Here is a 15,313-nt window from a genome sequence, read left to right on the forward strand (position 1 = left end):
TTTCACTTTGTTTTTCTGGGATAGGGTCTTGTGTAACCCAGACTGGCCTTGAATTTGCTACATAACCAAAGATGACTCTGAACTTAGGATCCTTCTGCATCTACCTCTCCAGTGCTATGACTGCATGTGTGTGCCACCATGCCTGGCTCTGGAGACGATGACGACTTCTTCTTCTTCTTCTTCTTCTTCTTCTTCTTCTTCTTCTTCTTCTTCTTCTTCTTCTTCTTCTTCTTCTTCTTCTTCTCCTTCTTCTTCCCCTCCCCCTTCCCCTTTTCCTTTTTCTTCTGATTAAAAATTATTATCTATATGTGTGAGTGTATGTCATGTGTGTACAGGTGACCTCAGAGGCCAGAAGAGGAGTATTAAGTGGCCTGAATTTGGAGTTATAGGCACTTGTGGGCTGCTGGAAACCAACTCCAGTCCTTTGAAAGAGCAGCAAGTGCTTCTAACCACTGAGCAACCTCTCTAGCACCCTCTGGGGACATTTTTTGATCATTTACAAATGCATGTGAAGGAGCTGTTGGCACCTGGTATCTAGGGCACTTTCTTGATTAATGATTGATGTGGGAGGTCCCAGCCCATTGTGGATGGTGCCACCCCCAGGCAGTTGGTTTTGGGTATAAAAAGACAAGCTGAGACAGCCATGAGGAGCAAGCCAGTAAGACTCCCCCAGGGGTTTCTGCTTCAGCTCCTGCCTCCAGGTTCCTGCCTTGAGTTCCTGCCCTGACTTCCCTTCAGGAAGGAGAGTAAGCTGTGAGATGAATGAACCCTCTCCTCCCCAGGCTGCCTGTGGTCATGGTGTTTATCACAACAATGGAAAGCACACTAGCACACTCTCCTAGTGTGGACTCTCATGACAGCATTGACATCACAGGGGACTTCTTAGAAGTACCCTTTTTTTTTTTTTTTTTTAAGCCACACTCTAGACTGTTTAAAGCAGGAAGATCCAGGATGAGGCTCAGTAATCTGTGTCCTCACAAGCCCATCCATCATCAGGTGAAGGTGACAGACACGTATGTTGTAAAACCACTTTTAAACACAAATGGTCACTGAGATAATTCTGATCAACCAGATTTCTGGTTTTGTTTTTTTTTTTTAATTTTTTTTTATTTTGTGTTTTGTTTTTTCAAGACAGGGTTTCTCCATGTAGTTTTGGTACATGTCTTGGATCTCGCTCTGCAGACCAGGCTGGCCTTGAACTCATAGAGATCCGCCTGCCTCTGCCTCCTGAGTGCCAGGATTAAAGGCATGCACCACTGCTACCTGGCCTGTTATTATTATTATTATTATTATAATATTTTTATAAATGAAGCTCATAGACATTCAAACAGCACAGACCAGTTCAAGCCTAGGGCTCACTGTGCCATTACAAGCCCCACACAAGCACAATTATTTTTGTATGCCTCCTTCCTGATACAGGGCAGGATAAAGTACTCGGGAAATGGTTGCACAGAGAATGTAAGTGTAGACACACGGCCTCTGCTCACTTACGACTTCAAGGGGAAGGCATGAGGCTCTTCTAAACTTAGTGAAAACCACAAAGGAGAAGAACGTTGCCCATACCTTTACATAATAAAGAACTCACTAGAAAGAGAACACTATCTCAGTTCTACCCCAACACCACATCCCCGGGAGAGGCCATGTATGCACCTGATCAGAAACGTGCTAAATCCACATGCAAATGCAACCACTGCTGCATCACACAGATACATACCTAACACCGTCACAGTGGCCAGTATCTGCAACACTATAACAGTGAATTATCACAGATAACAACACACAGCAGTCGGCACACGATACGGTATTCAGTCAGAACTAAAGCCAAGACCACCCTCACTTACTATTAGATGTCTGAGACTGTGTCTCACATAAGCAGCGCAGACTGGCCATAAACTCTCTATGTAGGCAGGGCTGACCTGGAACGCCTGCTTTTCCCGCCTCCACTTTCATACTCACTTTTTTGGGGGGCTCTAGGATTAGGGCAATAAGGGAGGTTAGGTGTGTGGGGACTATGCCAGGGGGAGCCATTACCATCCTGCTGCAGAGGCCCTGGAGCACCACTGTTGAAGATTTGATCGGCGTGATTCAGTATGAACTCAATCACCACCTGCTGGACCCGGACTGCCAGAAAGGCTGCGTCTCCGTTGCAAATAGTGGCTTCGATCTTTTTACACCTGTGCGGGAGCAACATCCAGAGTGACTTCTCCTTATACTAGGAGGCAGTGAGCCTTTTGTATAGTCCACATGTTTTAACTTTTCATGACCAACCAGAGAGAGACTCCCAATGGTCGTGAAGCCCAACCCACTAAATAGACTGGAAATCGCTGTCACCCGACTATAAACATTGTCCATAAATGTACAGGAATGACTTCTTTTTACTTCATGGGGCTCCCCTCCACCTTTATCCAGCTGTCCCACATGCGCTGCATGAAGCAGCTGATTGAAGTTAGAGGCATCTGTGACCTCACCAAAGCCAAGAAAAGCCGATGAGTCCCATGGGGGGAGAAAAGGCCTTTTCAAGAAATGGTAGCATACAGAGCCATAACTTTAGCCACCCTGGGATTATGGCCAACAAATGCCTTTGGAACCAGAGTTTCCAAGCTAGCAGGCCAAGAGCTTAAATTTTTAAAGGCACTTTTGATTCATATATGCTATAAAAAGATGACTGAGCCATAGGTCTGTCTTCCATGGTTTTAGCTTTGAAGGACCCAGGCTTTGTTTCTGCTCAGAGCAGTGCGTGCTGCTATGAGCCCATGGGGTGGTAGTTACCTGAGGAGGTTTGGGGCCCACACCAGGGCCAGGTTCCTGGCATGCATGTTGGTCTTGCTGCTGAATGAGGCGATGTGGGCCAGGTGTCGAATCAGGTATTCCAAGGTCCTGAAACAGTTCATTTCTTTGTTAGATTTTTGGCAGAGTGAGACATGTCAGCACCTACGCGACATCTGTCACTTGAAGGTCCCGTCCAAGTTGGGATTTAAGACACTCCACATTATGAACTTTGAAGGAACAGTGGGAAGAGATCAAGGAAGGTAGCTTTCTCGACTCCAGGGCCACTGACTCAGGATGGGGACAGGTGTCAATGCTGTCAGATGTCATCGGAAACCACTGGAGCAGATCCACAGATAGGAACAGGGAACCACAGAGCGCACACCCTGAGCTGTTAGGGAACAACTTGTTTCTTTTCCACCCTGGGAAAATTCACCTCCCCACGGTCCTCAAAGAGGGTCTCATCTTGATTCTTAGAGGACATCCGTATAGCTACAGACTAACTTGGTTCTTGTTAACGGGCTCGTTTCACAGACAAGTATTTGTTGACCACCACGAAGCTCTTTTTTTTTTTTTTTTTTTTAAAGATTTATTTATTTATTATGTATACAGTGTTCTGTCTACATGCATGCTTGCAGGCCAGAAGAGGGCACAAGATCTCATTAGGGATGGTTGTGAGCCACCATGTGGTTGCTGGGAATTGAACTCAGGACCTCTGGAAGAGCAGCCAGTGCTCTTAACCGCTGAGCCATCTCTCCAGCCCCACGAAGCTCTTTTTAACTCCACATCAAACTCCACCCCCACTTTGAAAGGTAAACAGATGTAGGCAACACTGGGAGAGTTAGTACCATGTGGGCTAATCTGTGGGGATAGAAAGGATGGGGATGACGTCTGGGCTATTTTTAAGGAGCCAGTAGAGATAATAGTGCTGAAGAGGCACCGTCACCCCCAGCTTTAAGGCCATCTGGGACTCCAAAGGTTTGTTTGTAGCATAATTCTGGCTATGAACCAAGGATGTCACCATGAGGCTGGCTTGTGTGATAGGGATGACTTTTGGGGGGGGACTCTGTTGAGTGCCCTGCAAATGGAGACAGGTTTGCCCTTGGCTGCTAATGTCCCTGGTTGGACACCTGCTCATCCTGATAACACTGACCATTAATTTCCAAATGTCCCCAGGAAAGCCACCATCCATTTGCGTCAATTGCCACGCCTCCCCGCCTCCTTGATGTTTGACCACACTCAGTCTGAACGGTTCTTTCTTACCTATAATGGGGTGGGGGCAGCTCCTGGATAACATTCTGGATTCGGGCTAGCTGTCCTTCTTCCGGGCAATGAGACACTGCTTCCTGTGGAGAGGAACATGAAGTACCCAGTGAGCACCCAAGAGCCAGTATCCTTTCTGCACCCGCTGGTCTTATTTAGGACTCAGGTCCTCTAGCCTCACAACTGTGTGCTTGCAGATCCCATCCCAGAAGCATCCTTGTCTGTGTCGGCAGCCAGCCGAGTGCTCTTTCTGAGTTTCACTGAGTCAAGTGTCTTTACCCTGTATGCACACGGGATGGGGGTTGTCTCTGGGTGCCCTCAGATGTTGTTTTGTGTCCAGGGAAGAATGTATAGGATCTAAACGTGTCTTGCAAGGCAGAGAGTCATAGACACTCACACTCAGAGAGACAGCATTAGACAGAGATGTCATAGGGACACAGGTTTACTCAGTCCTCGTGGGTGTGAACATCCACTTACTTGTCACCTAGCCTGTGTGTATTCTATGACTTCCAGTCCTTAGTTGCTGCCCGTTTTGGCTGCCAAGAAGCAGAGAAGACGTGCCTTCCTTATCAGGGATTAGAGTTTTGTCCCCAGGATTTGGTGGCCTCGCCCTGATTTGCTCTCTGCTTATATCCTGTGGGGGCATTTTGTTCCTGTCAGTGCAGGGCCTTGCAGGGGGAGGCAGCGACACCATGAGGACAATGTGATGACAGGCTGGCCGGTGTCTATCTCTCCCTAGCCTGAGGCTGCTGCGTGATGCCAACATCCCTGAAGATTCTACAGTTCCAGCTCCGTTTCCTATCTTGAGACTAGATCCTTGATTAGGATGCCATGATTAAAATGGATGGTCAACTTGACAGGATCTAAAAAAAAAAAAGTCACCGAGGAGACAAGTCTTTTGGCCTGCCTGTGAAGGGTTATCTAGATTAGGTTAATTAGAGCAAGGGGATGCACCCTAAATATGGACAGCACCATGCTGCAGGTGTCCCGAAGACAAAGGAGACACAGAGCAGAGCTCAAGCATTCTTGCTGTTTCCTGACTCAGTGTGGACTAGCTGCCTCCGGCTCTTGCGTTTGCTTTGATAATCACCACCCGCGGCTGCAATAGAAGCAAAAACGAAGATTCAAATCTGTGGGCTTTGTGCACTGTTTGCCCATATTTATTTGTTAGCTAGCATTTCTGGCTTGGGCTGTGATTCTGGAGTGCTGGGTGTGGCTTAGTGGTAGAGCATTTGCTTAGCACGCACAAGGCTCTACCAGCCCAACAAAACAAATAACCAAACACACAGAGTTCCTTGTACTGCACTGTACAATTCGGTGGTGATTATGGCTTCTCAGAAGGGCGAAGCAGGAAGGCCACGAGTTCAAGGCCTGCCTGGGCAATAGAGCAAGTACAAGGGCCTCCCTCCCTAATAACATATCAAGATCCTGTTTTAAAATTCATTGTATTTATTATAATTAGTTGTGCGTGAGTGTATTTACACATGAGATACATGTGAAGGCTGAGAACAGCTTGCAAGAGCTGGTTGTCTCTTTCCATGATGTGGATCCCAGAGATCAAACTCAGGTTATTGCACTTGGCTGCAAGCACCTTTAACCACTGAGCTCTCTTGCTGTCCCCGTCTTAAAATTTTAAGAAGGGCTGTGGCTTTAGCTCAGGGATAAAGGCACTTGCTTACCATGTAAGAGGCCCTGGGCCTAGTCTCTGGCACCACACAACATCACAGCAGCAGCAACAACAACAACAACATTCGTGTTATACTCTTAGCGATAGTTTTTAGACACTTACTGCTCACTGAAATCAGAAACCGATGAACTTTCCCGGACACCCGCCATTTGCTGGGCCCTTCTCTAAGCCATATCCGCTGTGTATGTTCTGACTTAGAAGGATTCTAAGGTCCTGCCGGGGTCCCCCTATCACTCTCACCCCTGTTCCCACACCATTCCTATGCTGAACAAGGTGTGTGACAACATGCTCCCGTTCCCTCATGTATTTATTGGTTTTTAAATAAAAATGTAAAGTAAGCCTATGAGTGATGGGTTTCATTATGACATTTTAATTCTGTGTACACACAGGCACCAGACAGAGAGGTATGTCTTTTGGCTTCCCATGTCCGTCTCTGCCTTATTCCCTTGAAACAGGGTGTCTCACTGAGTCTGGGGCTTTACAGTGAGCCCCAGAAGACCTGGCGTCTCCTGCATCACTGCAGAAGTGCCCGTGACTTTGTCCAGGTTTCTGTGGGTGGTGAGAACCAGCATTCAGGTCCTTGGCTTGCGCATCAAGTGCTCTTACCCACGGAGCTATCTCCCCAGACCACCCCTTTCTCAACGGAAGCAAAACTCTTATCTCTATCTACATGCATGCCCACTATTTGAAAAAGGCAGCCAGACACCGCAATGTGGAAAATTTGAGTTATCTTTTCCCCAGAGGAGGGAAACGTGGGTTGGAGTGTCAATAATCACGGCCCTCACTCTTCGGGTGGGTGTGCCTGCTGCGAACAGAGCCAATGCTAGCACCTGCTGCCCTCTCTACGTTGTGAGACACACAGGATCGAGGGGGCAGGGGCCTGTGAGGCCTCTATGGAGGATCCCTACCCCTGCCGTCTCCTTCCTGGAACATTATTTAGAAAGCAGAATTTCAGGGACCACATTCCCGGCAGGCAGGGAGAAGCTCATATGGAAAGGGAAGGCGAGCCCTCCAGACAACCAGGGCTGCAGAACAGAGCGTGGGTCTTCACGGTTTGCTTCCATGAAGCAACACCCAGGGAGAGTCCAGGAGGCTGCAGGACCAAGCTCTGCGGCGCTTGGCGCCATTTCCCTCTTTATAAGAGGTGTCTAGAGCTGAATGTCGGGGCACTTGCCAACAACAGCAATGGAAAACTGAGAGATGTATTTGGGGGACAGAGGTGCAGGTGGAGATAGCAGCCCTCATGGAAAGTTCCTTCAGGATTTCAGGGAGTGGTTTAGTCATTGTCGGTCTCCTAAGCCAGTGAGTGGTTCTCAACCTGTGGGTGGTGACCCTGCGTGTGTGTGTGTGTGTGTGTGTGTGTGTGTGTGTGTGTGTGTGTGTGTGGCGCTGAATGACCCTTTCATAGGGATCCCTAAGAAGACCAGAAAACACAGATATTCATGTTACGATTCATAACAGTAGCAAAATTACGGTCATGAAATAGCAATAAAAATAATTTTATGGTTGGGGGTCAACCACAACGTGAGGAACTGTATTAAAGGGTTGCAGCATTAGGAAGGTTAAGAAACACTTTCTTAAGCCAAGGGGCAGGTTAACCCCTGATGCTTGCTGGGCTCAGTGAGAACTACCTTTTATTTCCATATTCACAGTCTCTTTCCAGGGCACTCCCCCACCCCTTTCCCCTCCCCCCTCCGCCCTATCTAGAAACTCACTTTCTTTTTTCTTTCCATTGAATTACTTAACCAGACAGGGTCTTTTCTATGTAAGCCAGGCTGGCCTTGAACTCCCAATCTTCCTGCCTCAACCTCCCCTGAGCTGGTATTTATGGGAGGGTGACACCAAGCTTGGCTTAAATCCTCATTTTTCTCTGGGGGGAGATCTGGCCACTGCAAATACACTTTTGGTTTGTGTTCCCAACTGCTCAGATCCTATTGTTGGGCATTTGGGGGACTAGAGTGGAAGCTTTACCCACCCGTGTGTGTGTGTGTGTGCGCGCGCGCGTGCGTGCGCGCGTGCGTGCGTGCGTGCGTGCGTGTGAACTGGAAGAGAAAGCTGGCCAGTTTGGCTAATGTTTCAGTCTCAGAGATCTGGGATGAGCCTGGCACTGCTTGCTCTCTCCATCACTGTTTAGATGATCGTCTTCCTGACCTCTGAGGGGCCAGACAAAGGCAGGGCTCTCTCCGGGCGGTGGGTACTCGCTCTAGGCCTCTGCTTTTCAGAAGCCACCTCTGCCCTACAGCTCAGCTCCTCCTGCCCAGAGAGCCATCCTCGCTAGGGCGGCCCAATGCAAGCGAGTCAGAGAGGCTTTCTCTAACTGCACCCTGGGGGCAATTAGAAAATTAATGTGTGTGTGTGTGTGTGTGTGTGTGTGTGTGTGTGTGTGTACATATGTGCAAGTCAGAGGACGATATGCCTTTTATCTGCTGAGCCACAGGCCCCCCTGGCTACAATTTTAAGTTTTACCAATTACTTAAAAACGACTATAAACCATTTTTATTAAATTATTTGACACCACAACTAAGTTTTTAAAAAGTAATGATCAGAAAAAAATTAAAGAAAGGTTAATTTTCCTTGGAACTGTAAGCCTTCAGTCCCCGGGGGATAATTACTGTTTTCCTCTAGGTAGTCCTTGGGAATGCATCCTTGTTACATCCATGGACGTCATCAGTACCGGGTGATCCAGCCCCCCCTGTGGATCCTCTATCCCAGCTCCCGTCACGGCCACCTTGCCCGTCCCATGCCAGGCACTGGTCTCTACAGGTTCTCTCAAGCTCAGCGTCAACCCCACCCCCAAGCCCAGGCCTTTGGACCTGCTGTTTCTTCTTGTCACCCACTTCACCAGATACTGGTATAATCTGTCCCCTCACTCTATCCCTATCGGTTCAGATTCCGCCTCACGGAGAGAACTCTGGTGACCCTAAAATAGCAGTCCCTGTCATTCGTATCTCCTCAGCCCTGGGCTATTTTTCTTCATAGTGTTTATTAAAAGCTCTCAGGAAACATCTGTGTATTACAAGAGTTTATCATCTCTCTTCCTCTCTCTCTTTCATTTAAATAGCACGTTCAATAAATAAGGATTGTATCTGTCTTGTTCACCATTAAATCTCCAGGCCCCGGAACTATGCCTTCCAGCTGCCTGCAGAAGGTCCCAACAAACAGCTGTTGAATGGAATAAACAAGTGAATGAGTTAATATTTTGCTTTATCCTTAAAAAACGGCAGACAGCCACATGTGGGCCACACCTTGAGGACAGTGCCACCTAGGAGCACTCGCCCTTATGATGAGCACTAGGCCCAAGGTTAAAGGTTTCTGAGGATGAGAGTCTTTCTTTTTTCTTTTTAAAAAGATGTTTTAAAAGATTAGTATTTTTTTTAAAAAATCACATTTATGTGTGTGTGTGCATGCATGAGTTATGTGTCTCACTTGCATTGGGGTGTTGAAGGAGGCTAGAGGGCATGGGACCACCCGCAACTGGTGGTTGGGACTCCCTGGAGCTGGGACCCAAACTCAGGTCCTCTGCAAGAGCAAGCGGTCAGTGCTGAACTGCTGAGCCATTTCTCCAGCTCCCTATTTTATTTTTAATTATGTGTGATGTGCGTGCGTGCGTGCGTGTGTGCATGTGCACATGAGTGCGCGCGCCTACAAAGGCCAGAGATGCTGAATCCCCTTGGAGCTGGAGTTGCAAGCGGCCGTGAGCTGCCTACCATGGGTCCTCTGAAAGAACAGCACTTGCTTGTCACTGCTGAGCCATCTCTCCAGTCCCAAGGGCTTTTCAGTTTTAAAAAGGTCCCCGGCAAGCCACGACAGTTGCCTTCCAACCCCTCCCGCTCTGTAGCCATCTTGAGCTCATAAACCACGTGCCATTGTTGAGTCTCTAATTAGCCCCAAGCTACATTTTGGGTGACTTATGTGAGTCAACAAACTTGTGAGCAAACATTTGCTGAGTAACCATTCCAATATTTTCCCATAGCTGGAAGGGAGAAGCGTAATAGTGAGTAAGATAAATATGGTCCTGTCCTTAGGTAGAATTTTAACTCAGCAAAGTAGAGCGGGACATAAAGAAATGACTCCGGGGGGGCTGTGGAGATGGCCCAGAGCACTTGCCGTGACAGTCTGAGGACTGAGTTGAGATTCCCAGTCCCCATGTAAGGAGATGGGCCACATGCCTCTAAGCCTACCACTGTGGGACGGAGACTGGTGGAGGCAGTGTGTCCCTGGAGCCCCCTGGCTAGTGCATCTGGTTCAAATGCCACCGCCGGGCTTCAGACTCAGTGAGACTGCCTCAAGGGGGTAGGGGAGGGTGCGAGAGAGCAACACCCCAGGCCCTTCTGCACTTATGCACACAGGTACATGCAGCACCGCCACCCGCAATGACCTTAACACAAATGCAATAAATAGTTAAACCACTATTCCCTAGGAACTCCAACTTAGCAACCTTCACTTGAGTTTAATGACTTTAACCGGATCCATGAGAAGAAAATTTGAATTTTTCCTAAAATGAATGCTGCGTTTTCTTTCCTCTGCAAAATAAGGTATGTTGAATAATTGCTTCCAAAGATAGCAGGTCCTGTGTCCTGGAAATGATACTTTATTTGAGAAAAAAAAAAAGGTGGTGGTCTTTGCAATTGTGATTAAGTTGAGGACCTTGAGCTGGGGAATGATCTTAGATTCTCTAGGTCACCCCAAAATGCAGTTTATAGCCGTCCTTGCAAGAGAGAGACACTGTGCTAGAAGAGAACTCCACGTGGAGGCAAGATTGAGGGATGTGCCCAAAAGCCCATAAATGTCAACAGATATTAGGGCTGGAAGAGGCAAGGAATGCCTTTTTTCCAGGGCCCCCGGAGGGAGCGGGAAAGTCACCTCCATGACACTGTTTTTAACTCTTGGCTTTCCGAGGTGTGACAGAATAAGTTAGTGTCATGGTTAGTTTTAATTGTCAATAACGGACACAGTCTGAACCACCTGGGAAGAGAGCATGTCAGTGAGGGGACCGTCTAGATCGGGTTGGCTGGTGATTTCTTCCTTCCTTCCTTCCTTCCTTCCTTCCTTCCTTCCTTCCTTCCTTCCTTCCTTCCTTCCTTCCTTCCTTCCTTCCTTCCTTCCTCCCTCCCTCCCTCCCTCCCTTCCTTCCTTCCTTCCTTCCACTCCCTCCATCCCCAAAGCAGGGTCTCACTACGTATCCCTGGTCAGACTGGAACTCACTCTCTAGACCAGGCTGGCATCAAACCCAGAGAGATTCACCTGCCTCTGCTTCCCAAGTGCTGGAATTAAAGGCGTGTTTCACTACGCCTGGCACAGAGGAGTTTTCTTTCTATCTTTTTTTTTTTTTTTTTTTTTTTTAAATTTAACTTCTTTGGGAGTTTCACACCAAGCATCCCAATTCTTGCTCACCTCCCAGGTCCCCTATATCCTCCCCCATAAAAGAAAACAAAACACAGTAAGCAAGTAAACAAAAGTAAAAACAAAACAAAACAAAACAAAAAAACCCGAAATCCCCCCAAACCAAAACCAAAACCAACAACAACAGAAAAATCTCTTTGCTTCTCCTTCTTTTCTGCCTCTCCACCATCTCTTGATTCGTCCTGGTGGCATTGGAGGCTTTGGTGTGCCATGTAATATACACCCCTCTGTCCCATCAGCTTGACTGGCAACTGTTCATTGCAATGAGTCACTGGTCTGGTTCAAGGCCCCTGGTTTCCGGTACACCATCCTCACTGGATCCTCACCAGAACTCAGAGGGGTTTTCTTAATTGAGGGGAGAAGACCATTCCTGAACGTGGGAAGCACTGTGGGTGCATGTGACGGTCAGGGGACAACCAGTAGGAGTCAGCTTTCTCCTTACACCACGTGAGTCCTGAGGATTGAACTCAGATGGTTAGGCATGGTGGCAAGCACATGGGCTTGCCTCCCTAAACCCCTAAGGTTGCTTTTTTTGTGTTTTATTTTATTTTATTATTTTATATACATGGGTAGTTTGCCTGCATGTGCGTCTGTGCTACTTGCATGCAGTGCCCAAGAAAGCCAGGAGAGGGCATTAGAGCCCCTAGAACTAGGGTTAAAAGACTGAGTGGCCACGTGAGTGTTAGGAATTGAACCCAGGTCCTCTGGAAGAGGAAGAGCAGACAGTGAGTTCTAGTAACCTCTGAGCCATCTCTCCAGCTCTAAACTGGTTTTGTCCAGGCATTTTTGTCATAGCAACAGGAAATAAACTAAGACAGTTTGTGGTAATTTGTTACAGTAGTCATGGAGACTAGTAACTTGAAAGTTGCAGGAAAAAAGTGCTTTTTATTGTTCTACTTAGAAGGGCTCACTGTCAACCTACTTACCCAAGAAGTGGAAGAGAACGCCCCTCTCCTGTCCCGCATCCTCCAGCCCCAGTATGAGCACCAAGAACTGGCTTGCCTTCCTAAACACTCTCACAGACTGCTTTCTTCCTATTTAATGTCACACCGTGGCCAGCAAAACATTCTTCAGAAATGTGTCTTTTCCTGTCTACACAGTTTTGAAACAATAGATTTGCTATTTATTTGTCTATTTATTTATGGTAGAGACGTAGCTATTTTCCAAATTTGGGATGTTATGTATAATACCACAATGAATATAGTTGTATATCAATTATTTGTGTTACCTTCTAATTATTACCCTAAAATTGGGTTCCAGAGATACTGGATTAAAGAGCACAATGTGTTTAGAACCTTGATCACAATTTCAAATGACTTTCTGGGTTGCCCACCTAATTTACATTTCCAGTAGAAGATTATAAAGAGTGAGTTTTCTCACAGGCTTGCCAGCATGAAATGTAATATTTAAATTTATTTTTAAGATCATCAGTTAAGAGCACATACTGGTTTTGCAGAGAACTCAGGTTTGGTTCCCAACATTCACATAAAGCTCCCACCACCTGCAACTCCAGTTCCAGGGACCCAGTGCCCTCTTAGGCACACACATGTGTGTGGTGCGTGTACACTCATGTGGGTGCACACATATACACATAAATTAGAACAAAGAAATCTCTAAAAAAGTAACATGCATGCTGGGTGGTGGTGGTGCATGCTTTTAACCCCAGCACTTGGGAGGTAGAGGCAGGGGTATCTGTGTGAGTTTGAGGCCAGCCTGGTCTACAAAGCAAGTTCCAGGACAGCCAGGATTATTACACAGAGAAATCCTATCTCAAAATAGCAACAACAACAACAAAAGATTAACATGCGAATATATCTTTCTAGTAGTTTATACATAATTATGTTTCTTTGAATTGTCTGTTGAAGTATTTTGCTCATTTATTATGTGAGAAGTTATGTATTTTTCTTTTTATTGATAATCGGTAGTTCTCTATAATTAAGGAATATTAATCTCTTTGTCATTTATTAAGAATAGTGTATTTTAAAAAATATTTATTTATTTATTTATTTATGCATGAGTGCTCTATTTGCGTGTATGCCTGCATGCCAGAAGAGGGCACCAGATCTCATTACAGATGGTTGTGAGCCACCATGTGGTTGCTGAGAATTGAACTCAGGATCTCTGGAGGAGGAGCAGGCAGTGCTCTTAACTGCTGAGTCATCTCTCTAGCCTGAATGGTGTATTTTTAACGGATGGATTCATGTAGCCCTGACTGGCTTCTCACTGGACATATGGTTGCAGCTGGTTCTGAATTCTCAATCCTTTGCCTTCATCTCCCAGCACTGAGATTACAGGGGTACACCATCAGGCCCTGCTTAAGAATATATATAGTAAGTTTTATTTTATTTTATGTGTATGGGGCTTTTGCCAGCAAGTAAGTTTTCACACCACATGGATACCTGATGCCTGAGGAGGTGAGAAAAGTATGTTGAATCCTGTGGAACTGGAGTTACAGATGGTTGTGAGCCACTGTGTGGGTCCCCTGGAAGAGCAGCCAGTGCTCTTAACGACTAAGTCATTTCTCCAGCCCAAGGGGAGAAAAAATACACACACACACACACACACACACACACACACACACACACGTACATATATATGTATATATATGCCATTTTTCCATCAGCCTAAAATAGTTATTATTAATATTTTACAATTTAATTTCATCAGTGTATTTTTTAGCATAGGAACAGATAATGCATATGTGGTTTAATTTGTCAAATTTAGCTCTTGTTATTTTTTTTCCCTCTGCTTTTCCTGTGAGGACATTCTTCAACACTCTGAGACCTGCTAAACAGTAAGAAGGTAACTTGTTTCCCCCGTAGGTAGCTGGCTCTCAACACTGCTCATGGACATCATCCTTCATTGTATCTCCTGTTAGGTTACTAATAGCTGACACTTTTCAGAACCCACACTGTATTTGAGTGGTGTGGGAGCTGTGAGCAGAATTTGCATCTTTATCTCCACCTAGGACTGGTACTCAGCTGAGGGTGACGGTAGGAAGTACTTCATAAGGTACTAAATGAGATCCTACTCAGGAGTAACAGGTACTAAATAGGTCCTACTCATGAATAACAGGTACTAAATGAGATCCTACTCAGGAGTAACAGGCACTAAATGAGATCCTACTCAGGAGTAACAGGCACTAAATGAGATCCTACTCAGGAGTAACAGGCACTAAATGAGATCCTACTCATGAGTAACAGATACTAAATGAGATCCTACTCAGGAGTAACAGGTACTAAATAGGTCCTACTCATGAATAACAGGTACTAAATGAGATCCTACTCAGGAGTAACAGGCACTAAATGAGATCCTACTCAGGAGTAACAGGCACTAAATGAGATCCTACTCATGAGTAACAGATACTAAATGAGATCCTACTCAGGAGTAACAGGTACTAAATAGGTCCTACTCATGAATAACAGGTACTAAATGAGATCCTACTCAGGAGTAACAGGCACTAAATGAGATCCTACTCAGGAGTAACAGGCACTAAATGAGATCCTACTCAGGAGTAACAGGCACTAAATGAGATCCTACTCATGAGTAACAGATACTAAATGAGATCCTACTCAGGAGTAACAGGTACTAAATAGGTCCTACTCAGGAGTAACAGGTACTAAATGAGATCCTACTCAGGAGTAACAGATACTAAATGAGATCCTACTCAGGAGTAACAGGCACTAAATGAGATCCTACTCAGGAGTAACAGGCACTAAATGAGATCCTACTCATGAGTAACAGATACTAAATGAGATCCTACTCAGGAGTAACAGGTACTAAATAGGTCCTACTCAGGAGTAACAGGTACTAAATGAGATCCTACTCAGGAGTAACAGGCACTAAATGAGATCCTACTCAGGAGTAACAGGTACTAAATGAGATCCTACTCAGGAGTAACAGGTACTAAATGAGGTCCTACTCAGGAGTAACTGGCACTAAATGAGGTCCTACTCAGGAGTAACAGGTACTAAATGAGATCCTACTCAGGAGTAACAGGTACTAAATGACATCCTACTCAGGAGAAACAGGTACTAAATGAGGTCCTACTCAGGAGTAACTGGCACTAAATGAGATCCTACTTAGGAGTAAAAGGCACTAAATGAGATCCTACTCATGAGTAACAGGTACTATATTAGGTCCTACTTAGGAGTAAATGGCACTAAATGAGATCCTACTTAGGAGTGAAAGGTA

At 46.0% G+C, this 15,313-nt stretch overlaps 1 protein-coding gene across 1 annotated transcript in view; it reads right to left on the minus strand.

Annotated features, from left to right (window-relative positions):
- The window catches only part of Arhgap31 (Rho GTPase activating protein 31), a 117,213-nt gene that overhangs the window by 24,266 nt on the left and 77,634 nt on the right, over window positions 1–15,313 (minus strand). The window contains exons 4-6 of the mRNA XM_006975746.4: window positions 4,030–4,112; window positions 2,770–2,877; window positions 2,032–2,174 (exon numbers count right to left, since the gene is read on the minus strand). Coding sequence (XP_006975808.1) covers window positions 2,032–2,174; window positions 2,770–2,877; window positions 4,030–4,112 — 334 coding nt within the window. The remainder of the gene's footprint in view (window positions 1–2,031; window positions 2,175–2,769; window positions 2,878–4,029; window positions 4,113–15,313) is intronic.

The sequence above is a fragment of the Peromyscus maniculatus genome, chromosome 12 (assembly GCF_049852395.1).
Source record: "Peromyscus maniculatus bairdii isolate BWxNUB_F1_BW_parent chromosome 12, HU_Pman_BW_mat_3.1, whole genome shotgun sequence".
In the NCBI taxonomy this organism is placed as follows: Eukaryota; Metazoa; Chordata; class Mammalia; order Rodentia; family Cricetidae; genus Peromyscus; species Peromyscus maniculatus.